This window comes from Ceratotherium simum, chromosome 2 (assembly GCF_057802395.1).
Source record: "Ceratotherium simum simum isolate JZ-2026a chromosome 2, ASM5780239v1, whole genome shotgun sequence".
NCBI lineage: Eukaryota > Metazoa > Chordata > Mammalia > Perissodactyla > Rhinocerotidae > Ceratotherium > Ceratotherium simum.
The window spans coordinates 86,650,212-86,677,268 of record NC_141901.1 but is presented as its reverse complement, the minus strand read 5'-3'; the positions used below and the strand labels follow the sequence as shown (position 1 = coordinate 86,677,268).

Here is a 27,057-nt window from a genome sequence, read left to right as displayed (position 1 = left end):
ACTGCTAAGACCAATGTCAAAGAGGTACTGCCTATGTTTTCATCTAGGAGTTTTATGGTTTCAGGTCTTACATTCAGCTCTCTAATCCATTTTGAGTTAATTTTTGTGTATGGTGTTACAATAATGGTCTACTATCGTTCTTTTGCATGTGGCTGTCCAGTTTCCCCAAAACCATTTATTGAAGAGACTTTCCTTTCTTCATTGTATGTTCTTGGCTCCCTTAGGAAATTAGCTGTCCATAGATGTGTGGGTTTATTCTGGGCTGTCGATTCTGTCCCATTGATCTTTGTGTCTATTTTTGTGCCAGTACCACGCTGTTTTGGTTACTATAGCTTTGTAGTATAATTTGAAATCAGGGATTGTGATTAGCTCTCTTTCCTTTCCCTTCTTGCGTAAACATGGACACTTCCCTACCTCTCATCACCCCGAAGGGTTATAACATAATTTTAATTAGATCAAAATTATTATGACTCTTCATGCTACACAGAGCTGAGCTTGCACAACTTTGTGTTTTTTCCCCCAGAACTAATAACCGTTTTTCTATTTGTTTGGTTTACTGTGTACTTTCACTAATTCAGGCGTAGGTATTTCCACCAATTATCTAAATATCCTCTCAGTATATTCATTCACCACAGATATTCAATCAATTTAAAGCTCTGGAAGATGTCTTTCCCATGGCTTCTGACCTGTTCCAGCCTGCACTGGTTGCCCCTCTTTCTCTGGTATGCAGCTGTGACCCCAGGTTCTCTCTTCAACATCATTCTTTGTCTCTCCTATGTTGAAGCTTGTGTTTTTTGTGTATCAAGTCTTCCTGTGTTTTGGCTTTCTCCTTTTTGTGGAACACGTTGTCTAGTAAATTTCTGAGAATGAGTGAAGCTTTGCACGTCTGAAATGTTTTATTATTCTCTCATAATCGATTGATAGTTTAGCTGAAAATAGAATTCTAGTCAGGAAGTAATTTTCCTTCAGAATTTTGGAGGCATTTCTCCATTGTCTTGTAGCTTCTAATGTTCCTATTGAGAAGCTGAAACCATTGAGATTCCTGCATTTTGGATATGACTGACTTGTTTTCCCCCTCCCTTCTCTGGAAGCATGTAAGACCTTTTGGTTTCAACATGAAAAAAGTGACAATAAAAATTAAATAAAATCTCAAACCTTCAGAAAATTTGCAAAAACATTACAAATAACTTATTTTCCTGAAACTTTTAAGAGTAAGTCGCTGACATGGTGCTTTATCACTTTCACATTCATTAGTATTTCTTACAAACAAGGATATTCTTCTATTCAACCACAATAAACCTTCAAAATAAGGAAATTAACAATGATAATACCATTTAATCCTCAGATCCCATTAAAGTTTAGCCAATTTGCTGATAATGTCCTTTATAGAAAAAAGATTCAGTTAAGAATCAAGGATTGCCTTTAATTTTTGTGTCTGTTTAGTCCTCAGCCATGACCTTGACACTTGAAAATTACAGGTCTGTTATTTTCCCTCAATTTGAGTTTGTCTGATGTTTTCTCATCATTAGATTCAGATTATGTATCTTTGTCAGGAATATCACAGAAAAGAGGTGTTGTTCTCATTGCAATTTATCAGATGGCTCATGATTTTGATTTGCCCCATTATGATGATGTTAACTTAGTGCACTTGATTGAGGTGATGTCCACCAGGCTTCTCCACTGTAAAATTACTATTTTCCTTATGTAATTAATAAGTATTCTCTGGGAAGGTAGTTTGAGACCATGTAAATATCCTGTTCCTTATCAAACTTTCAATTTATTTAATCTCTGTGGACTCATAGTTTCATCTTTTATTCAATTGGTTTTAATCCCTTACTATCAATATTTATTTTGATTCTGAAATTGTCACAAATTTGACCAGTGCAAACCCCTTCTAACTGATCTCTATGTCCTTTGGAAATGATGGGAACATCATTCTTTGAGCGCTTTATCACTTTCTGGCTCAAGAAAATGAACCAGGCTTTTCTTGTACTTTTCCCTGCCCTAGCCTTTGAATGAACCATTTCTCCCAGGAGTCCTGGTTCTTTTCAGTGGGATATGGTATTTAGAAATCGAGATCTGGAGGCGGAGTCAAGATGGCGGCGTAGGCAGACTGTGAACTCACCTCCTCCCGTGGACACAGCCAATTCACAACTACTCGTGGAAAAATTACCCCTGAGACAGAACTGAAAACTGGATAAGAGGAACTCCTGCAACAACGGACAATCCTAACTGGGGTAGAAGAGGCAGAGACCCCCTTCTGGAGAGGAAAAACGCCGCCTTCACAAGCCGCCAGTTTCACGGCCACCGGGAGCAGCTCACAGGTACACACCCTCCCTGGAGGCACGGGGTCCTGAGCCGGGGAGCGCCCCCGCTGTGGGAATTTTGTGGACCCAGCACAATCGACACCAGCGGCATAATATCTGACTTTGCCTGCTACTAAAGCATTGGGGAGCACCCCCAGAAAACCCGGTTCACAAAGAAACTAAAACTGGCTCTTAAAGGGCCCGCGCAGAAACTCACCCGTTCCAGAAAGCATCCTAAAATCACCAGAAAGAAAGGTGCACAGTGCTTTGGTGACAAGAGACTCACCTAATAGGCCCTGAGTGCATCTCGGTGAGGGGTGAGACCTCTCCAGAGACTGGGACATTGGCGGCGGCCATTGTTGTGGCCTGGTGTGAGTGTGCTGACACAGATGCCATTGGAGTTCTCCCTGAGGCCTGCTAGCCCAGGGTCTGCTCCACCCACTAGATCACCGATTTAATCCAGCTCAGCCGGGGCAGGCAGCCCACCCTAGAGACTGGCCCCACCCAACAACCAGCCCTCAGGCAACGTGTGGGCCTGCATAGATTGGTGACTGGATTCTCTGCAGCCTGGCAACTGAACCGACTTGAGCGGGCAGGGTGTGCACAAGGAGCGGGTGGGGAGTGTGGGGCGGTGGCGGAGTGTGTGGGGCTCCCACCGTGGTGAGACTGGGTCCGCTTGGGGAGGTCGGGGCACTCACAGGGGGCAGGACTGTGTTGACTGTGTGTGTGGACCTGTGGGCAACAGGGCTTGTCAGCTGCAGAAGACTTGTGCTTCTCAAAGACCCACATAGGAGGTTTACCCCACCTTCCAAAGCCTGAAACAATTGGGTGCTCCTGTGCCTGAGGCCAGCCCCACCCAGCTGCAATCCTCAGAGAGCTGACAAGAGACCTAATAGGCTAGAGGCTTACAGCAATTGTAAGGCCCTGAGCCTAACAACCTGCCACGCTGGGGGCCTACTCAGTTAAAAGAAATACTGCAACACAAATGTGGTATTAGAACTTACAGCCAACTGTGCTGGGGCTCCCCACACCTGATAAAGAGACTGAAGGGCCCACAACAACTACAAACAGCTGAGCATAACAACAGCTGGCCAGGAGCATAACTCAGCCTCCCTGGGCGCCTATAGGGAGAGCTAACAGGCCACAATGGAAGGACACACGTAGCCCACATAGGGGCCACCCATGGAACATTGAGAACTGAGGGAAGCACACTGGAAGCCTCCTAAGGCATCACTTACATAAGGTCACCTATCCAAGAGCAGGAGACGTAGCTGACCTACCTAATATGTAGACACAAGCACAGGGAAAGAGGCAAAATGAGGAGGCAAAAGAATATATTCCAGGTAAGGGAACAGGACAAAACCCCAGAAAAGGAACTAAGTGAAACAGAAATGAGCAACCTACCCGACAGAGAGTTCAAACTAAGAGTGTTAAGGATGCTCACTGATCTGGGGAGAAGAATAGATGAACTCAGTGAGAATGTCAACAAAGAAATGGAAGATATAAAAAAGAACCAATCAGAAATGACGAATACAATACTGGAAATGAAAAATTCATTAGAGGGACTCAAAAGCAGAGTAGAGGATACAGAAGAACGGATCTGTGAGCTGGACGAAAGACTAGAAGAAATTACGCAAGGTGAACAGGTAAAAGAGAAAAGAATTAAAAAGAGTGAGGACAGTCTAAGGGATCTCTGGGACAACATCAAGTGCACTAACATCCGTGTTATAGGTGTGCCGGAAGGAGAAGAGCGAGACAAGGGGGCAGAGAATCTATTTCAAGAAATAATAGATGAAAACTTCCCTAACCTAAGGAAGGAAACAGACATCCAGGTACAGGAAGCACAGAGAGCCCCAAACAAGATAAACCCAAAGAGGCCCACACCAAGACACATCATAATCAAAATGTCCAGAATTAAAGATAAAGAGAGAATCCTAAAAGCGGCAAGAGAATGTCAAGTTACATACAAAGGAAACCCCATCAATCTATCAGCTGAGTTCTCAGCAGAAACCTTACAGGCTAGAAGAGAATGGCACGATATATTTAAAGTGCTAAAAGGAAAAAACTTACAGCCAAGAATACTCTACCCAGCACGGCTAGTATTCAAAATGGAAGGAGAGATCAAAATTTTCCCAGATAAGCAAAAATTAAAGGAGTTTGTCACCAAGAAACCAGTGCTACAAGAACTGTTAAAGGGACTGATTTAAGGGGAAAAGAGAAGACCACAAATAGGAAAAATTATCTATTTCCATGATTAGAACATAATGGATACAAATGCACAAAAAAGAGGTTAGATATGATATCAAAAACATAAAAGGAGGGAGGAGGGGTGTTAAAGAGTACAGCTTTCAGACAGAGGTCAAACTAAAGTGACCATCAATTCTGTATAGAAGAAGTAAGGAACAGAGAAGGAGTACTAAAACACTGAGAAAAAAAAAAAAGTTAAAAAATGGCAGTAAGTACATACTTATCAATAGCTATTTTAAACGTCAATGGACTAAATGCCCCAATTAAAAGGCATAGGGTGGCTGACTGGATAAAAAAACAAGACCCATATATATGCTGCATACAAGAGACACACTTCAGACCTAAAGACACTCACAAACTGAAAGTGAAGGGATGGAAAAAGATACTCCACGCAAATGGCAATGAAAAGAAAGCTGGGGTAGCAGTACTCATATCAGACAAAATAGACTTTAAAACAAAAACTGTAAAAAGAGACAAAGAAGGGCATTACATAATAATCAAGGGAACAATCCAACAAGAGGATATAACACTTGTAAATATCTACGCACCCAATGTAGGTGCACCTAAATATATAAAGCAATTATTAACAGACATAAAAACAGAAATAGACAGTAACACAATAATAGTAGGGGACTTTAACACTCCACTTACACCAACGGATAGATCATGCAAACAGAATATCAATAAGGAAACATTGGCCTTAAATGACACACTAGAACAGATGGACCTAGTAGATATATACAGAGCGTTCCATCCAAAAACCGAAGAATACACGTTCTTTTCAAATGCACATGGAACATTCTCCAGGATTGATCACATATTAGGCCACAAAACAAGTCTCCATAAATTTAAGAAGATTGAAATAATACCAAGCATCTTTTCTGACCACAACGGTATGAAACTAGAAATCAACTATAGGAAGAAAATCAGAAAAGCCACAAATACATGGAGATTAAACAAAATGCTACTGAAAAACGACTGGGTTAACGAAGAAATCAAAGAAGAAATCAAAAAATACCTGGAGACAAATGAAAATGAAAATACGACATGCCAGAATTTATGGGATACAGCAAAAGTGGTTCTAAGAGGGAAGTTTATAGCGATACAGGCCTATCTCAACAAACAAGAAAAACCTCAAATAAACAATCTAACAATGCACCTAAAGGAACTGGAAAAAGAAGAACAAACAAAGCCCAAAATCAGTAGAAGAAGGGAAATAATAAAAATCAGAGCAGAAATAAATGAAATAGAGACCAAAAAAACAATAGAAAAAATTAATAAAACCAAGAGCTGGTTCTTTGAAAAGATCAACAAAATAGACAAACCTTTAGCTAGACTCACCAAGAAAAAAAGAGAGAAGGCACAAATAAGTAAAATCAGAAATGAAAGAGGAGAGGTTACAACAGACACCTCAGAAATACAAAAGATTATAAGAGAATACTATGAAAAGCTATATGCCAACCAATTCGACAATCTGGAAGAAATGGATAAATTCTTAGAATCATACAACCTTCCAAAACTGGATCAAGAAGAAGTAGAGAATTTGAATAGACCAATCACCAGTAAGGAGATCGAAACTGTAATCAAAAACCTCCCCAAAAATAAAAGTCCAGGACCAGACGGCTTCCCTGGTGAATTCTACCAAACATTCAAAGAAGACTTAATACCTATCCTTCTCAAAGTCTTCCAAAAAATTGAGGAGGAGGGGAAGCTCCCTAACTCATTCTACGAAGCTGACATTACCCTGATACCAAAACCAGACAAGGACAACACAAAAAAAGAAAATTACAGGCCAATATCACTGATGAACATCGATGCGAAAATCCTCAACAAAATACTAGCAAATCGCATACAACAATACGTTAAAAAGATTATACACCATGATCAAGTGAGATTTATTCCAGGTATGCAGGGATGGTTTAACATTCGCAAATCAATCAACGTGATACACCACATTAATAAAATGAAGAATAAAAATCACATGATCATCTCAATAGATGCAGAGAAAGCATTTGACAAAATACAGCATCCATTTATGATAAAAACTCTGAATAAAATGGGTATAGAAGGAAAGTACCTCAACATAATAAAGACCATATATGAGAAACCCACAGCTAATATCATCCTCAATGGTGAAAAACTGAAAGCTATCCCTCTAAGAACAGGAAGCAGACAAGGATGCCCACTGTCACCACTCCTATTTAACATAGTATTGGAAGTCCTAGCCAGAGCAATCAGGCAAGAGAAAGAAATAAAAGGGATCCAAATTGGAAAGGAAGAAGTGAAACTGTCACTATTTGCAGATGACATGATTTTATATATAGAAAACCCTAAAGAATCCACCATAAAACTTTTAGAAGTAATAAACGAATATGGTAAAGTTGCAGGATACAAAATCAACATACAAAAATCAGTTGCATTTCTGTACACTAACAACGAAGTAGAAGAAAGCGAAATTAAGAATACCATCCCATTTACAATTGCAACAAAAAGAATAAAATACCTAGGAATAAACTTAACCAAAGAGGTGAAAGATCTGTACACCGAAAACTATAAAACATTTCTGAAAGAAATTGAAGATGACACAAAGAAATGGAAAGATATTCCGTGCTCTTGGATTGGAAAAATTAACATAGTTAAGATGTCCATACTTCCTAAAGCCATCTATAGATTCAGTGCAATCCCTATCAAAGTTCCAGCAACATTTTTCACAGAAATAGAACAAAGAATCCTAAAATTTATATGGAACAACAAAAGACCCCGAATAGCTAAAGGAATCCTGAGAAAAAAGAACAAAGCTGGAGGTATCACACTCCCTGATTTCAAAATATACTACAAAGCTATAGTAACCAAAACAGCATGGTACTGGCACAAAAACAGACACACAGATCAATGGAATAGAATTGAAAGCCCAGAAATAAACCCACACATCTATGGACAGCTAATCTTTGACAAAGGAGCCAAGAACATACGATGGGGAAAAGAAAGTCTCTTCAACAAATGGTGTTGGGAAAACTGGATAGCCATATGCAAAAAAATGAAAGTAGATCCTTACCTTACACCATACACAAAAATTAACTCCAAATGGATTCAAGACTTGAATGTAAGACCTGAAACTGTGAAAGTTCTAGAAGAAAACATAGGCAGTACGCTCTTTGACATCGGTCTTAGCAACATCTTTTCAAACACCACATCTGACCGGGCAAGAGAAACAATAGAAAAAATAAACAAATGGGACTACATCAAACTAAAAAGCTTCTGCACAGCAAAGGAAACCATCAACAAAACGAAAAGACAACCTAACAATTGGGAGAAGTTATTTGCAAACCATACATCTGATAAGGGCTTAATCTCCAAAATATATAAAGAACTCATGCATCTCAACAACAAAAACACTACCAACCCAATTAAAAAATGGGCAAAAGACCTGAACAGACATTTCTCCAAAGAAGATATACAGATGGCCAACAGACACATGAAAAGATGTTCAAAATCACTAACTATCAGGGAAATGCAAATCAAAACTACAATGAGATATCACCTCACGCCCGTCAGAATGGCTATAATTAACAAGACAGGAAACAACATGTGTTGGAGAGGATGTGGAGAGAAGGGAACTCTCATACACTGCTGGTGGGAGTGCAAACTGGTGCAGCCACTATGGAAAACAGTATGGAGATTCCTCAAAAAATCAAGGATAGAACTACCATATGATCCAGCTATTCCACTGTTGGGTATTTATCCAAAGAACTTGAAAACACCAATTTGCAAAGGTACATGCACCCCTGTGTTCATTGCAGCGTTATTCACGATAGCCAAGACTTGGAAGCAACCTAAGTGCCCATCAAGGGACGAATGGATAAAGAAGATGTGGTGTATATACACAATGGAATACTACTCAGCCATAAGAAACGATGAAATCCAGGCATTTGTGACAACATGGATGGACATTGAGGGTATAATGCAAAGTGAAATAAGTCAGAGGGAGAAGGTCAAATACCGTATGATTTCCTTCATTAAGTAGTAGATAGTAACAACAATAAACAAACAGATAGGGACAGAGATTGGATTGGTGGTTACCAGAGGGGAAGGGGGGAGGGAGGAGGGTGAAAGGGATAATTCGATACATGTGTGTGGTGATGGGTTGTAATTAGTATTTTGGTGGTGAACATGATGTAGTCCATGCAGAAATAGAAGTACAATGATGTACACCTGAAATTTTTACAATGTTATAAACCAATGTTACTGCAATAAACAAAAAATTACAAAAAAAAAAAAAAAGAAATCAAGATCTGGGCACTAGGTGTACTCTTTGCTATTGGGGTACCACTGCTCCCAAGCCCACTCATCGCTAGGGAATAAGTATATCTATATGAATAAATGTATAAATATGTACATATTTACCTCTGTATTTGTTTCTATGTCCATCTATACAGTTGAAAACCATGAATTCACACGAATACCTCCAGTTTGAATCCAACATTTCAGGGTTCATACTAGTTTTCTCCCTTTATGTATTAACTCCCTTCTTTGACAGTGAGAAACCTAGCTCCCATTAGCCTTAATATAGTAACATGTTTGACCCATCCTCCTGTATGTGACCGATCTCTGACTACTGCCACTCCCTCCCCCATGCGGATGCCACCTGCATTCTGTCTGTGCTCCAGTACTCCCTACTAAACCATTTTCCTATGCAGAAATCCTTCTCGCCTGTCTCAGGCTCTGATACTCTGCATTAAGCTGTCTTTTTATGCAGAGACTTTCTTCAGCCGACTTGGGATCCAAGACCTATGCCTGGCTGCCCCCTCTTCCCTTGCCTGGATACCCTCTTGACCTTGTTTGGGCTCATATACTCTGTGCTGGGCAGCCCTCCAATATGGTATCCTCTTTATCCTCCTGAGCTGTGCCACCTCTCCATTCTCACCATGTTCTGGCTTTGCTTCCCCCACACCAAAGATGCTCTCTTCTTGTTTGTATCCTGAAAACTAATATTAAATCATAGTGTTCATATTAAAATCAGATTATTTCTGAATATATATGGAGCCACCTTCACTTTACTTTTGGATATACTCTTGCTATACTTTTTACTTTGTATTTGTTTAGCCGTGTTTTGGGGGCCATTGAACATCTTAGGACTTTCAGAGACTTAGAAATGAATGGTCAATTATGAATATAAACACACAAAGCACTACAGTTAGCTTTTATGACCTTTTGCCAAATGCCACTGTTTTGAATGATATTTTCAAATGAAAAATATCTTAGATAACTTAAGGAGCAGTTTTATTTATAAATGACATGTTTTACACAGAAAAATGCAGTGCAGTGTAGGAACAGGAAATGGCTACTCTATACTGATAATTGTCATGTGTATTAGTTCCCTAGGGCTGCTGAAAGAAAATACTACACACTGTGTGGCTTACAACAGCAGAAATTTATTGTCTCACAGTTCTGGAGGCTAGAAATCTGAACTCGAGATGTTGGCAGGGCCATACTCCCTCTGAAACCTGTAGGTTTCTTGCCTCTTTCTAGTTTTTGGTGGTTTATTGGCAATCTTTGGTGTTCCTTGGCTTGCTGCTGCATAGCTTAAATCTCTCCTTTCTTTGTCACATGGTGGTCTCCCTGTATCTCTGTATCTTCACATGGCTGTCTTTTATATGACACCAGTCATTGAATTAGGAGCCCACCCTACTACAATATGACGTCATCTTAACTAATTACCTCTGTAATGACCCTATTTCCAAATAAGATCACATTTTGAGGTTCTGAGTGTTTAGACTTCAGCATATCTTTTTGGGGGTACACAATTCAACCCTTAACAGTATGTAAGCAAAGGCTTTGTTTCAATTTTATTATAGGAAAGAATTAATCATCAGATTATACCTGAGAGCAATCTCTTTGTTGCCAACTGTAACGTATAGTATTATACAGTCATGTAGCTTCATTTCACTAACTATCGGAATTAGTAATATACATGTTTTTGCATTAGACCATTTTTGGTTATTTTAAGATGGGGATATCAGTTTGGCCAAGTAGCTCTCTGAGAAATATCTATGATTAGCCAGCCATCTTCTGTAATCAATTTGACTGAAAGATTTTAGAAAAGTCCTCTGGGCTAGGTTTAAGATGATTCTGTAAGCTGAGAATCTGGAATCTTTTTTCCTGTCTAGAAAAGGCAATCTATAACTAGCTCCATAAGTTTTTTAAGGGTCAGTGTTATTTCCCATCGTTTTTAGTTTTGGGAGGATCAGTCATAACTGTAAATTTTTTCTAACCAGCACATCTATCCTTTTCGGAGGCTTTTTTTAGTGCTTTTCAGATGAGATTTACTAACTTTTAAGGAAACTTAAGCAATATATTGACTTCATACATGATTCATGAATTTCAATATTCCTTATACTGTTTCTCAGTTGATGTTTTCTTAACCATCTGGAGATATATTTTAGATGAGGCTCTTTCTTCATTTAATATAAGCATATATCTCTTAATTGAACACAATATTTACTAAATTAGTTCAAAATTGTGCTGGTTAAATTGCATGATTTGCTAAAACTTGTGTATGAACTAAATGTTCTCTTGGCTGAATTATATGATTTCCTTAAACTTCTGAATGAACTAAATGTTCTCTGAAAATTTCCAGAATGAACTTGTTTGCCTAACATGAGTTCTTTTACTTTTCCCTTAAGAATATTGATTTTAGAAAATGCATGTTTTCTGATCGTAAATATTCACTAATAATAAAGCTTAAATTTCTGATTTTAATTAATCCAAATGTCTTTTCTTTCTATACAGTATTAATGGCCTTACTATTTAATGTATCACATTAAGAATGTTCGTTTTCCATTATAAACATCCAAAATACTTCTTTCAACATTTGAAAAATTTGATATTAACCAGTTTTTTTCAAGTTTTTACTCAAGTTTCTTTGCTTCATTTTGAATAACTTTTATTTTTTTTTAATTGATTTCAGACTGCCAAATACAGTATCTGTAGTACATGGCTCCTTCTTTAATTCATTCAACAAGTAATTTATTTTACTAAGCATTGTGATAAGTGCTAGGGATACAATAAGAAGTAAGTCTCTTATCCAAAGAAATTTATAATCCAATGTGAGATTTGAGTAAAAAAAATAAGCAATTACAGTATAGTATTGTCAAGAACTGTAATGGATCTGATATTCTACCCTACTTGCAAGCTAACAAGTTAGTCTGCCACAGGTTCATAGATGCTGACAGAAGACACAGGACTCCTGGGTAAGAAGGAAAGGACTTTAGTACTCACAACAATAGGGGTAGCCAGAGTGTCAGCGCACATGCAGTCTGTTGTAGGAGAGAATAGCTGAGCTTAGGGAACCTGAATTTTTTATAAATGGGCAATAAGCATGCTTGCTTGCTGTTCTGGAGGGAGATGCAATCTTTATCTTCTAAGACTTGTAAGCAAACCTGCCCTTTGCTCTAGAAGGAGGCACTATATTTTTCAAGGCTATTAACTATATAAACATCCTGGAAAAAGACTGTCCAGCACAAAGGCGGTCAGTGCCCCTGCTCACAAGATAATGCAGAAATGCAAAAGGCCGGTAGAGAATTGTCCCCCAGTTCTCCATGGAGAGACTCTCTCTAGCTGCAAAGAGATTCTGTATTAGTTTTCTATTGCTGCATAACAAATGATCGCCCATAGCGGCTTAAACTACACATATTTATTATCTCATGATTTCTTTGGGTCAGGAGTCTGTGCACATCTTAGATTGGTCCTCTGCTTAGAGTCTCACAAGCTTCAGTTAAGGTATCATCCAGGGCTGTATACTTATCTGAAGTCCTCAACTACGGAAAGGTCTGCCTTTGTGCTCTAGTGGTGTTGGCAACATTTAGTTCCTTGCAACTGTAGGATTCATGGCAGCTTACTTCTTCAAAGCCAACAAGCTAGGGAGAGATTGGAGAGGGAGACAGAGAAAGAACAAACAGGGAGGAAATCGCCAGTGATATAAGAAGTTAAGAGGATGCCCGTGTGCTTGTAGTAGGATTTACAGCAGGATTTCTCAACCTTGGCATTATTGACATTTTGGGCTGGATAATTCTTTTACTGTCCTGTGCATTCCAGGATGTTTAGCAACATCCTTGACTTCCACCCACTAGATGCCGGTAGAATCTCCCCAATTGTAACAACCAAAAATGTCTTCAGGCATTGCCAAAGTGAACTTCCATGTAATGACCACTCGGATAAAGAAATAGATATTGGTACTTCAAAAGCTCCCTTTCTGCCTCCTCCCATTCATTATTCTCTACCTCCCTCCAAAAAGAAATCACTTTTTGTGTGTGTGTGTGTGTGAGGAAGATTAGCCCTGAGCTAACATCCGTTGCCAGTCCTCCTCTTTTTGCTGAGGAAAATTGGCCCTCAGCTAACATCCGTGCCCATCTCCCTCTACTTTATATGTGGGGTGCCTGCCACAGCATGACTTGATAAGTGGTGCATAGGCCCCCCCCCGGGATCCGAACCTGTGAACCCTGGGCTGCCAAAGCGGAGTGCGTGAACTTAACCCCTATGACACTGGGCTGGCTCCAAGAAATCACTTTTTTAGTAATCACTTTCTTATTTTTCTTTATTATTTAGTTTTACCTATTCTTTCAAAAATTTTACATATAAGTAATCATTCAGTGTGTATATATATGTGTATATATATATATATATATTTTTTTTTTTTTGAGCGGTATTAGCCCTGAGCTAACATCCATGCCAATCCTCCTCTTTTTGCTGAGGAAGACTGGCTCTGGGCTAACATCCGTGCCCATCTTCCTCCACTTTATATGGGATGCTGCCACAGCATGTCCTGATAAGCGGTGCCTCGGTGTGCGCCTGGGATCCAAACCCGGGCCGCTAGCAGCAGAGTGCATGCACTTAACTGCTACACCACGGGGCTGGCCCCCTCATGTATATTTTTTATATCTCACTTCTTCTAGCCAACATTATGTTTGTGAGCTTTAATCATGTTGTTGCATGTAGCTGTAGCTCATTTATTTCTATTACTGTATAGTATTCCACTGTATTAATGTGCCATTATTCCTTTCACTGTTGTTGGACTTTTGAGTTGTTGACAGTTTTTGACAATTAGAAATAATACTGCTAAACAATTTTGTACCTGTTTCTTAATACAATTGTGTACATAATTTTATTGGGTACATAGTTAGGAGTGGAATTTCTGAATCATGGGGTATGCGTATCTTCAACTTTAGTAGATAATGACAAAATGTTTGCCAAAATATTTTTCAAAACAGTTGTACCACTTTACACTACTATCAGCAGTATATGAGAATTCCCATTGCTCTTCCCCAAAACCTGATATTGTCAGTTGAAATATTTTAGCTGTAGTGGTTGGTAGATAGTGATATTTCATTGTAATTTTAATTTTGCATTTTCCTGTTAATGAAATTGAACACCTTTTTATATGTATATTGACCGTTTGAATATCTTTCTTTGTGAAAGTCTTGTTCAATTCTCTTGCCCATTTTTCCATTGGATTATCTTCTTTTTTTATTCGTAGGGCTTCTTTTGATATGAGCTGTTTGTTGGGTCTGTCTGTTGCAGATATCTTTTTCCACTTTGTAGTTGGCTTTCTTACTTAGTAGTATTGTGGCATAGATTCTGTTGGTGTGCCACCCACATCCCCTTGGCATTTGCTTTTCTACAAGGAAGGCTTCTTACTGCAAGTAGCTGAAACTCAGTACCCGAGGACTTTCTCTGCCACGGGAGAGTCCAGAGGGTAATCCGGGAGTTGTTGCCCTGGCAATAGGTCTTAACTAATACTGAATAGGAGTTGGTGAATACATACCCCATTTCCCTTACCTCTGGAAGTAGCTTCTGAAGCTTACTCTACATCATCTCTGAGAGGTCTTCAGCAGGATGGAGCCACAGTACCATGCAGTGGTAACCTGATCATCAATGCATCCTTTATTGCTGTCCTTCCCCTCCCTTCTTATTTCCCCACTCCCTTGCCCATGCTTACTGGAATTACTTTTCAAATAAGTTATTTGCCTTCAAATTCTAGTTTCTCAAAGTTGGCTTTTGGAGAACCTTTCCTAGGTCAGTGGTGTCTTTTGATGAATAGAAATTCTTAATTTAAATGTAAGGTAGTTTATGTTTTTTTCCTTTACAGTTAGTGTTTGTTGTATCCTGCTTAAGAAGTCTTTACCTACCCCAATGTCTTGATTGTACCCATGGGATTTTAATTTATGGAAGTGACTGAGTGATGACATGGAGAGGCTAATGCTGTTAAAAGAAGATTTTTATTACTTACAATTCCTGAGAGGAAAGAGCACGCCACAAAGGGTCACATGGGGAAGAACCAGGGTTGGTCAGGAGGTGGAAGGAGTGAAAGGAAAACATCGCAAAAGCCTCTTTTACTACAGTATCCGGAAGTTGTTAGGTGGGAACATCTCCTATTGGGTAGGAAGCAAAACACAGATGTTGGAGTTTGTGGTTGAAGGGCTTTTCATATAATTTTTGTGCACTGGCAAAAGCCAGACCATGGGGGAGATATAAACAACTTTGGCCATTAGTTTGGCCCTGTGGTTAATGGATGCCAAATCATCAATTATGAAATTTATAAAAGTTGGTTAGAACACCCAAGGTAATGATGATATTCTTCTTTGTTATATTCCAGATGTTTTATTGTTTTACTTTTTATATTTAGATCTACAGTCCACCTGGAATTGATTTTTGTATGTGGTGTGAGAAGGGATCACATTTCATTTTTTTCTCATATGGATTCATAATCATATTGGCACCATTTGTGGAAAAGACTGTCCTTTCCCCACTGCTCTGCTGTCAGTCTTTGTCATAAATCAAGTGCCCATATGTGATTGGGTCTATTTCTAGACTCTTTATTATGTTCCCGTGGTCTCTCTGTCTGCCCTTGTGCAGATACCACAGTTTCTTAATTTAATTTTACTATAAGTTGATATTTGTTAAAGTTAGTCCTTCCACCTTGTTCTTCTTCAAGGGTATCTTGTCTATTTTTGGAAGATGTTCTGCTTTGGTAATAGTGATGATAGTTGTCTTCCGTTTGGTGAATTTTACTTATTTTTAATCCTCCAGTTAGTTTCAGAGATCCATTGTAAGAAAGCATGAGATAACTTGTTTGGGGCTAACAACATTCATTTTGTTATTTTTTCTAAATTGTTCCATATGGTGACAGAACCGTCCAGGTATTGTGCAATGAGGGTATAGATCCGGGGGCTTCAAAAAGAAACAGCGCCATATGAAGTACATTATGTCATAACTGTAATATCCTAAAACTCCTTGTCAGTTTTGGTAAATTACTCCATCCACAAGATCATCCTCATTTCCCCAGGTTTAGTACCAGTGCTTGGCTCTAGAGATAGTACAATTTAACTTAACAAAAGTTATTTATAAAATTTAGAATGTTGATGTTGCTTTATTTTGAAAAACTAATTAATTTGGACCTCTAGAATTATGAAAATTGTTTTACTTGCACAGATAGGAACCACTGAGGGAAATTTGTGTTGTTCTGTAACTATCTGGGATGTTCAGATTCAACTTTTCAAATATCATCTATCCACAAATATCCTTTGTGCCTTTTTCAATTAATCTTAGTCTCTCGGTGCTACTCAGGATAGAACTGTATCTCCTATCACTACTATGGGTTAAGCTAGACTCAAAGGGCTGAAATAGAAATGAAATTTGGATATGATGAGGTAAACTCTTTTCATTGTCAGACTTTCAGGAGACTAGTGCACTAGTCTTACTATGATGGGTCAGTCATTTCTAAGCGTTGTTTAGGCTTGTATCCTGGCTAGGTTGATTTGTAAAAATGTATGGAATATGATAAACATAAAATGTTCAAGAGGAAAACCCATTCTTGTATTCAATATTTATGTTGTTCACATTTGTATTTTTATCTTAATAGGTTAATGCAGCTGAATCAAAGATAACAAATTTAATATACCTAAAACATACCTTGGAACTTGTGGATCCTTTAAAGGTAATTTATATGTGTGTATATCGTACAAAACATGTCTAGCATCAGTTTTTTTTAACTTTCTGTTTTGAAAAAATTTCAGACAGAGAAAATTGCAAGAATGAATGAATTTCCATATTCTTTCTCTTTACATACACGGCACGCACCCACATATCATTATCCTTGTTATTACTCTTACTGAACCATTTGAGAATAAGCTGCAGTACCTAAGTACTAAAGTGCGTATCTCCTAAGAACAAGGATGTTCTCTTACGTAACCGATATAATTATAAAATTCAGAATATTTAACATCAATACAATACTGTTATATAATGTATAGCCCATATTCAAATTTTTCCAATTGTGTTAATAATGTTCTTTATGGATTTTTTTTTCTTGATGCAGGGTCTAGTCCAGGACCACACATTGTATTTAATGTTATGTTTATTTTTATTCCTTTAAACTGAAAAGTTTCTCAGTTTTTCTTTGTCTTTCATGATATTGACATCTCAAAGAATAAGGATCAGTTGTTTTACAGGATATTCTTCAATTTATGTGGTTGTTTTCTCATGATTAAATTTATTTTATGCATATTTGGCAGTAATACTCTGGGAGCAATGTTGTATCTTTCTCAGTACATGACATCAAGAGGCACATGATATCATTTCCTTGTTCTTGGTGATATTAACTTTGATCAATGTCTTCACTGTAAAGTTATAAGTGATCTGTGGAGGGATACTTTGCTAGTTTATAAATATCCCGTTTCTCATCAAACTTTCACCCATTGATTTTAGTATTTATTGATGAGTCTTACCTGAAGTAATTGTTACTCTGATGGTTACAAAATGGTGATTTTCTCATTAATTTTTAAATATTCTACTGTGTAAAACATTTTTTTAAATTAAAGTGACAAAAAAGAACTGCTTTTTAAAATGAAAAATGTGGAAGAATTTTGTTTTTGAGTTCATTCTAATAAATATATATAATGAAGGCAATTTGGCAAAAGTGTTGTCATCTTTTTTAGAATAAAAGAAATATAATAAATCTCCCCCCAAAATTGCACAAATTTCAAACTTTGATATGTCAAAGGCAAAATAAAAGCCAAAGAAAGTGAGGAAAAATTTATAACAAATGACAGACAAATATTAACTTCTGTCATCATAAAACTTGTGTAATTTCCTAAGAAAATACTGGAATGCCAATGGAAATATGGAAAATGACCAAAAAACAGAAATCAAAGTGGTTAGTAAATCCACCAAAACAGTTCAACCTCACTATTAGTTGAAGAAATGCAAATTAAAACCATAGTTTTTATGTATCAAAAAAGCAAAGATTTTTTTTCTTAATGGCTGCAACTTACTGTAATGAGAGTGCAGTGAGACAGGAAACTCAGACAACTGGTAGGAGTACAAATTGTACGTACTGTACAGGAAAATTTTGCAATGTATATCATATCTTTCTACTTCTAGAAATCTGTCTGTGAGGATTATTAAATGTTGACCAAAATTTATGCCCCATGATGGTCATTGCAGCATTATTTATATTAGTGAGAAATTATAAATAGCGTAGAACTCTAATAATTAGGGAAAGAGACTATTTGTTTTCCACAGGGTGGAATATTGTGAATTATTTTACATTTTTGCTGTGAAAAGTTTCTAATGCTATATGATACAGTATTAAGTGGGGGAGAAAAGGAACATGCAATGATATAAAGTTTTTGATTTAAAGAAGTGACAGGGTGGGGCTGACCCGGTGGCGTAGTGGTTAAGTTCGTGCGCTCTGCTTTGGCGGCCCGGGGTTTGCAGGTTCGGATCCTGGGCACAGACCAACGCACCACTTATCAAGCCATGCTATGGCAGGCGTCCTACATATAAAGTAGAGGAAGATGGGCATGGATGTTAGCCCAGGGCCAATCTTCCTCAACAAAAAGAGGAGGATTGGCAACAGATGTTAGCTCAGGGCTAATCTTCCTCACCAAAAAAAAAAAGAATAAAAAAAAAAGAAGTGACAGGAAATATGTCATAATATTTAGAGTATTTATCTTTGGAAGAGTGGTAAAATTATGAATGATTTAAATGTTTTTCTTTATGCTTTTGTGAATTTTCTAATTTTTATCAATATGTAAATTTTTTATTCATAAGCAAAAAAAATATGTTATTATTGCCATTGTCTCATAGCAAACTAAAATAGAAGGTAAAATCAGGTTAACTATGTTTTCTCCTCCTCTTTTCTGTTTATTCAGATAGTGACCACTCATAGTTTCCATTAAGCAAAATAAAATCCCTACTTCTGCCATATAAGAATGGAGAAATTGCTCTATTTATAAATATACAGAGCACTTTTTTAATGTATATTTAATCCAAATTTTGGAATTATGTGAGGACTACTCTAGATGTTCAATGATAGTTGTTTAAGTATCCGTATCTGGTAAGTAGTTGAACGTTAACAATTAGTTGGGAGACAGGAAAAATACAAGTCATAATAGTAAAGCAGTGGATGCCACTTACTAGCCATGTGCTCTTTATTGGGAAAATGGGAAAGATAGCATCTTTCCTCACTTGTATACCTAAAATACTTTTTATGAGTATATAAATGAGAAGATGAGCCATGAAAGCACTTGGTAAACTGTAAATTATTAAATGTAAAATGCTATATTTGAATAATGTCATAATTTATTATCCTTAACTATCTTTATTTTATTCTTTAATAGATTGCTCTGAAGAACTGTGACACACCTTTATTAAGAGCTTACTATGGTTCCTTGGAAGATAAGAGGTCTTTGTCACTCAGCTGTTAATAAAATATCAGATTATTCCTTTCTACCTGATCATAACTGATTTTAAGGACTCTAAGTGTATTCTGTAGAACAATTACTTGAGCTTTAGTTAATAGAACCTTTAAACTATTTATCAAAATTCTAATTATACATTTCATCTTATAAATACCAATAAATAGGGTAATAGCACACTGAGTATTTGTGTTAATGGACAATTAGGAATAGTATTAAAAATTGAAATCATACACAATTTTAATATTTCTTTTTTTAGCCATTCTCCATGGAAAGACTTGCAAATATAAAAATATATTCTTCTCTTTTGTTAAATCGTGAAGGGCCTAATTAACCAAAAATTAGTAGCTATGAATACTGAATAAGATTTAAATACAGTTTAATTTTAATATTGTTTTTCGCAATGGCACCTTGGTTCTTGGCCAAAAAGATTTGTGGTACTTAAGAACTGTTATTTTATTGACTCAAGATTCACACCTTGTGTGAGGCCACAAATTAAGGTTAATAATAAAAATGAATTAATTACAAATAAAATATAGAACAGAATAAAACAAAACTTTAGGAAAATATTTTACTAATTTTTTCCTAAATATATTACTAGACTTCTGGTTGCATGATCACTGCACTGATCACTAATTGTGAGGTTCTTGTTACACTGTCTCACAATCTGTGTTTAGTGTCCTTGCTCCACCTGAGGGCAGGGACTGTGTGTTAATCCTTCCTTGAATCTTTACACCTAATAAAGTGATTGATAAGTTGGATAAGTAAATGTTTATTGAGTCAATGAGGATATATTTTATACTCAAAGGCACAGTCAGTATGTATAACTTCAGGGATCTGTTTATTAGCAGTTGTAAAATTATTCTTGGTGGCTTCATGTTGTTTTAGGAAACTAGTCCCGGCTGACAAAGAGTTTATAATTGACATAGTCACAGTTCTAATTTATGTGTATTTAAATATATATATTGCTTAATTATTTATTTTCAGAATAATTTTCAACAATGATTTCAAGAAAATATGCTATTTGCTGTCATTAACTATGACAAATTATAAAGTAACTGATTTATTGCCTATAATGTTCTTTTTTAGGTTTGGAATCATACTTGAAAAGATTAAAACAGTAATTAATGATGATGCAAGATACATGAAAGGATGCCTAAACATGAGGACTCAGAAGTGCTATGCAGTGAGATCTAACATAAATGAATTTCTTGACATAGCCAGAAGAACATATACGGAGATTGTGGATGACATAGCAGGTAATTTAGTTACTCAAGCATATTTTTCTGGTTTTTAGAAATAAACTTTTTTAGGACATACTGTACTTTTTTGCTGGTGATAACTAGCCATGCATATTTTTAATTTATTTTTTTGTTATCAAAACAGATAAGGTTAACATATATTATCATTTAAAGAAACTTAAAAAAAAAATAAAGATCCCAAAGTGTTATAACGTGTCTGTTCTTTTTTCCAAACTTAAATATAAAGTAACCTTCATAAAACATTTTGTATAAATCACATGAAAAATGCAGGTTATCAGTACTAAAGAGTTTCAGTGGAGGGAGAGAGATCATTTTTGTCCAGAAGAGATGGCATTTGAGCCAATACGATAATTCATTTAACAAATATTGAGCTCCTAGTAGTGTCCAATGTAGACACTCTTCTGGGTACTGGAAATACATAGTGGACAAGACAAAATCCCTTCCTCATGAAGCTTATGTTGTAGTAGGGGAAACAGACAATAAAGACACAAGTACACACTCACATCTGTGTGTATATTTATGTATATCGATGCTGATATATATCAATCACATGTCACATAATTTCACATGGATATAAGATATATGAAGAAAAATATTGCAAGTTAGAAGGGTTAGAGAGTGACTGGGTGTGGAGGCAAAGAGGATGGTCATGTTTTTAGTAGATAAAATAGCCTAAAAAGGAATTCCACCCACTGGCAGTGGTACAAACCTGAGCACAAAGGCACAAAGAAACCTCAAAGGATGAGTGAGGAAATTTGCTAGGGTGGAACAGAGCTTTCCCTCACAGAACTTGTAAGAGATAAGATCAGAGATGTAGACTGGGAACCAGAATTTAGTCTTTGAAGGCCAGGAGTTTGGAATTTTTCCCAAGGAGAATGAAGAGGCATTGGGATGTTTTTGCTCTGTGTAGTGAAATTGATCAAGAAGATATGCTGAATGAATTTGAGTGGAACATTGGAGACAGGGACACCATTTTAAACCATTACAAGTTAACACAGTGTTATTTAGGGTAATAGCAATGTAATATGAGAAAAGAGAAATGCAAAAGTTGAAGGAAGAATTGTTAAGAGTTAGTAATTGAGTAGATATGGCCATGGTCAAGGGAAATGTAGCCATTGGGGCTAATTGAGATTTGTTCAAAGCCTTAATCTCATCAAGTTAAAAATATAAATTGAGAACTCTGTAGTGAGGTTGAGTTTGAGGTTGATAGGGAGATTTCGACTTTTTAGTAATTTTATTTGATGAATCATCTATTTCCTTCTTGGAATATTTTGTTTTCTAAAATATATTTTGTAGAGGGAGTTTCTTATTGTGAATTAAAGATTGCAATAATTTATGTGATTATTCTCTTCCTTTTCAAAAAAGTGGAATGAATAACAAACTAATATTCCTAATACAGAGAGTGTAAAATAGTCTTGGCTTTATTTTTTAATTTTAATTTTTATAGTTTCTTTCACTTTCAAAATACCTATCAGAATGACTATCTTTCTACTGTAATGTTTTTTCTTAAAAGAATACTTAACTATATATTTTAGACATTAAAAATCTTTAGAGATTAAAAGAGTAATAAGACCTTCCTATTTATATATAAAATAACAAGAAAAATATCATGTTTTGTTTTTTTTTTTAACAGAGTAATTTTCTCATTAAAATTTTCTTGTTTTGTTTTTGTTTCTCTTGTTTCTGGTCACTAGGAATGATATCCCAGCTTGCAGAAAAATATAGTCTTCCTTTAAGAACAAGTTTTAGCTCTGCTCGAGGATTTTTCATCCAGATGACTACAGATTGTACAGCCCTACCCGATGATCAACTTCCTTCAGAGTTTATTAAGGTTCATTCTGGAGTTTTGGTTAGGAAATTATTGTTTCTGATTTTACAGAATTACGTTTACGTATTTCAGGCGCTCCTTGAGTTTTACATGCCAAATTTCTGAAAGTTCTGTATATATATTGCTTCTCCTATTCCTACCCGCCCTCCTAACAGCTATACTAATCTAAGAGTGATTTAGAAGCTTTTTTTTGTGTGTGTGTGTGAAATATCAAACACAGTGCTTCCCACAGTTCTGGGAGCTTGGTATGGGTAAAAAAATGAAAATAAAGAAAGAAAGTCCAAAAGGTATTTTTGGTGAAAGAAATTTGGAAAATACTGTGCCATCTCCTGTTTTAGGTAGTTCTCAATGCACATTTGCCTATTAAAGGTTTAAAAGTCCTGAAGTAAAAAAATCTACTTAACCTTTTTAATCCAATATTGCCAAACCTTTGGATCAGGGAAGTATATTTTCCTACATACATATTAACTCCTCCACAATATACCAGTTTGGGAGAGTCTAACTCATTCTAATCTTTGCTTTCTCTGCTACCAAGGGGTACTTTTTGATAAAAATGAACCATTTAACTTTCAGGGTTTTAAAGTATATACTATATTACCAAGTAATGAGGAATGGATGAAATAAAGAATGGGTTGAGACTTAGTGATGGGGTTAGAGATTGAGTGAGATTCAGATATGGGGCAAGGGCTAACACAAGGGTCAGAGATGGAGTGATGGTTGGTGATATTTATCAAGCATATTACTTGGTAATAAGATGTAGTGTTTTAACCTTTCTATATGGCCATTTCAAGACCTGTAAAAATAGTTATGTCCGATGGACCAGGGTAAAAAATTCTGCTTTAACTTTAGAAGTTATCTTCCTTTTCTCTTTCACAAAGATTATTTGGGACTTTCTTTGTGATACTCTATCTCAAAAATTAAAGTGATTAACCTAAATACCTATATTTCTATTGTTTAAAATTTGTATGTTTTACTTCATAGGAGTATACACATATCTTGACATTTGTTTTTTAATTTCCCAGCAGATTTCTAAAGTGAAAAATTCTTATAGCTTTACATCAGCAGATTTAATTAAAATGAATGAAAGATGCCAAGAGTCTTTGAGAGAAATCTATCACATGACTTACATGTAAGAACATTTGAAATTTTTGAATATTGAATTAAATTGGTTTAATTCGAGGCTCTATAGTAAATTTCATTAATTGACTTTTTGTCTGGTTGCAGAAAGATGTAAAATTATGAATGTTAGCAATGAAAGAACATTTCTGAGAACAGTTAAAACTTTTAAAGTCTTTTATTGTGATTGGGATCACTGAACCTCGCAGAAGATTCAGGGCAAATCTAATTGCAAAAAAAACCCCATTATAACTGATACTTCTGTAGTATACATTCCATCATGATGTAGAACTTGGCATATTATGGGCTTATCTTGGGCGTCATTCAATTTATTCTTTTCCTATGGTATGTAAACCCTCAACTTCTCATGCCTTAATACTTTCATAGCAACATCACAATAGTGCCAGTCTTTTGCTGTTCATGAAACAGTAGCAGTTCAGCTAGCAATAAGAAATAGAACACTTAGAATTGGTGAGCTGAGATGATAAAGAGGAATGTTGGGCTTTCAAAACCATTTCAGGGCACAGACCACAGAGATTATGAGATGCAGTAAGTTTGGGGAACATATTTCTCCTTGTAAAGGAAAAATTTTTATCTTATGTCACAATGCGATAACTCTGCCACATAAAAGCTTAAATAATTATGTTGTTAGGATATATGTGTGTGTGTGTGTGTGTGTGTGTGTAAGAGAGAAAGAGAGAGAATGAGTGAGAGAAAAATAGTAATAGCTTTTGTGTTGAGCTTAACATCTGCCAAAACACAAAACTGTTAGCAGCTGGGATCTGTTGAAGTATAGTGAGGGCTTGATTTGACCTATATAAAAATATTTTTATTAATAAAAACTTATTTTATTAGCATTTAATGAAAGCAGTCATTTCGAATCATGGTGTTAACACACCAGAAGATGGATTATTTGCTACTAAGTGGCTGAGACCTTGAGTATGAGCTTCAATGTCCTCATCTCTAAAATGTGACAATAGAACAATGGACCTTATGTGTAGTGTACAACTCAACTGTGAATGTTATTTTACCTCAGGCAATGAATTTAATATTGTTTTACAATTACACTGTATGTTCCTCTTTAAAAAGCATTATTTGTCTTACCAAACATGTACTTTCAGGATAGTGTGCAAACTGCTTAGTGAGATTTATGAACATATTCATTGCTTATATAAACTATCTGACACTGTGTCAATGCTGGATATGCTACTGTCGTTTGCTCATGCCTGCACTCTTTCTGACTATGGTAAGTTACTTTCTTTGGAATAAATATGTTGCATACTGAAATTTTTATTCCATTCAAGCAATTTTATGTAATAATTATGAATGTTTTACATTTTTTACGTGAAATATAGTCTCTTGCCTATTGTCTTGGACTAAGACTCAAAATAGAGAAAGTGAAATTACCCTTAAAATTTCTTTTAAAAATCAAAAAATTATTTACTGAGAAATTGACAAATCAGAAGGAAAAAACTGCAAGAAACTTTAAAGATTCCCAAAATAAGAAAGACTGCAGACCTGTCTCCTTGGTGAAAATGACAATGATCCAAATTTATCAAGTTCAAATCTGAAGACTCCTTAGAAGCAGTTTGATACTAATACTAATAGATATGAGAGAAATGAGTCTCCAAAGTGAGTATTTTCTAAGCTAACTCCTTAGATGTGAGCATCCCAAGATCAGGAATTATATCGTTTATTTTTGTATCCCAAATCTATACATAGGCCTCAATTATGAATGTTAAGTAATTTTCTAATGTTAAATGAATACTTCAAGTTAGCCCCTTGAAATTTCTTGTCCAACTTATCAGTAATAACCATACTCCAGTATGCAAATTTACGGAACTAGTATGTGATAATTAAAGTTGAATAATTGTGGGATTAATAACATTAAAATTTCTAGTTAAAATCAGCAGTAATGTTTCCAAAATATTACATTAATTTATTTTTATAATAAGATTTTTTTTCACAGTTCATATTTCCATATTTGTTATGGAAATTTTAACTTTTTCAATGGGTGTTTTAAAGACCAAAACTTTTCAATCTTTTGTATCTCCTTTTTGGTCAAAACCGGGCATCAGCTATTTTAATAGTAGTTTTCTTAACTATTAAAATGTTTGATGTTGCTCCATTTTAATATGAGAGGGACCATCCTGAAACTCTAAACCTATAAATAATGAATTTTGTGTGTTAAAAATGATTTTAAAACAGTTTAAAATTTTTCTTCTAATCAACCTCACTTTTATAATGAGTACTTTCAAGTTTACCCGTGTGTTTCATCTAGAGGCTTGTAGCATTTTAATTTTTGCTTGTCCTCCCACCTTCTTCCTCCTCCCTTCCCCTCAGAAGGTATCCGTAGAGACCTGATTGTTCTTTGTTTCTATAAATTAAAACTTTATCTTTTGTGTCTGTTTTCCCTATCCTCTGAGATTTTTTTTGTCAAAACTTTTATAAAAGTTTGTACAGGGGCTGGCCCAGTGGCATAGCAGTTAAGTTGGGCACTCTGCTTCGGCGGCCCGGAGTTCATGCATTCGGATTCCAGTCGTGAACCTATGCACCGCTTATCAAGTGACACTGTGGTGGCATCCCATATAAAGTAGAGGAAGATGGGCACGGATGTTAGCCCAGGGCCAATCTTCCTCAGCAAAAAAGAGAAGGATTGGCAACAGATGTTAGCTCGGGGCTAATCTTCCTCAAAAAAAAAAAAGTTTGGATGTAAAATTATTTTTTATTTGCTTTTACTCTTATGTTCATACCTCATTTGAAAAGCTAAGTATGCCAAATTTGAAATAATGCTTAAGGCGGGGGTTAAGTCAATGTGGAATTTTGGAGTACCGATAATTAATTATTATTTTAAAAGTATTATTAATGGCTGGTTGATTCTTTCTAATCTACATAAATCTGAAAGTGTTATGAACTGTTTTGGAGCCCAGGAGAATCACAGAGAACTAAACCCTAGATTTCTCTGTAAGTGAATAAAAGTTGTGGTGGTGATTAGAATGAATCAGTTATAATTTAGAGGGATTTGGGATAAAATAATACCTTACTGTTATTGTTCCAAATTGACCCTCGTAAAATCATTAAGGTATACACAATATGTACACACCACAGAAATTTTAAATATAAATATATTAATTTTTCAAAACCAAACCATTCTATTTTTTTCTTTAGTTCGGCCAGAATTTACTGATACTTTAGCAATCAAACAGGGATGGCATCCCATTCTTGAAAAAATATCTGTGGAAAAACCTGTTGCCAACAATACCTATATTACGGAAGGGAGTAATTTTTTGATCATAACTGGACCGAATATGAGTGGGAAATCCACCTATTTAAAACAGATTGCTCTTTGTCAGATTATGGCCCAGATTGGTAAGTTATGGCTTTACTTTATAGTTAGCAATTCTCCTCCCCATTTAAAATGTTTTGTGCCTGATATTTTAGATCCAGGTGCTTAATTTACCCAAGAACAGTTTGGAGTAGATTTTATTACCTAAAAGTATGATAGTGTCTAGTATGTAGACCATAACTCTTACTATTTGGTA

The 27,057-nt window shown here is 36.0% G+C and overlaps 1 protein-coding gene across 1 annotated transcript in view; it reads left to right on the top strand.

Moving 5' to 3' along the window:
* MSH4 (mutS homolog 4) overlaps nucleotides 1-27,057 on the top strand; it is a 91,951-nt gene that overhangs the window by 37,558 nt on the left and 27,336 nt on the right. The window contains exons 9-15 of the mRNA XM_004431512.2: nucleotides 16,471-16,545; nucleotides 19,232-19,296; nucleotides 20,399-20,568; nucleotides 22,266-22,402; nucleotides 23,425-23,528; nucleotides 24,637-24,761; nucleotides 26,684-26,884. Of these exons, the coding sequence (XP_004431569.1) occupies nucleotides 16,471-16,545; nucleotides 19,232-19,296; nucleotides 20,399-20,568; nucleotides 22,266-22,402; nucleotides 23,425-23,528; nucleotides 24,637-24,761; nucleotides 26,684-26,884 (877 nt within the window). The remainder of the gene's footprint in view (nucleotides 1-16,470; nucleotides 16,546-19,231; nucleotides 19,297-20,398; nucleotides 20,569-22,265; nucleotides 22,403-23,424; nucleotides 23,529-24,636; nucleotides 24,762-26,683; nucleotides 26,885-27,057) is intronic.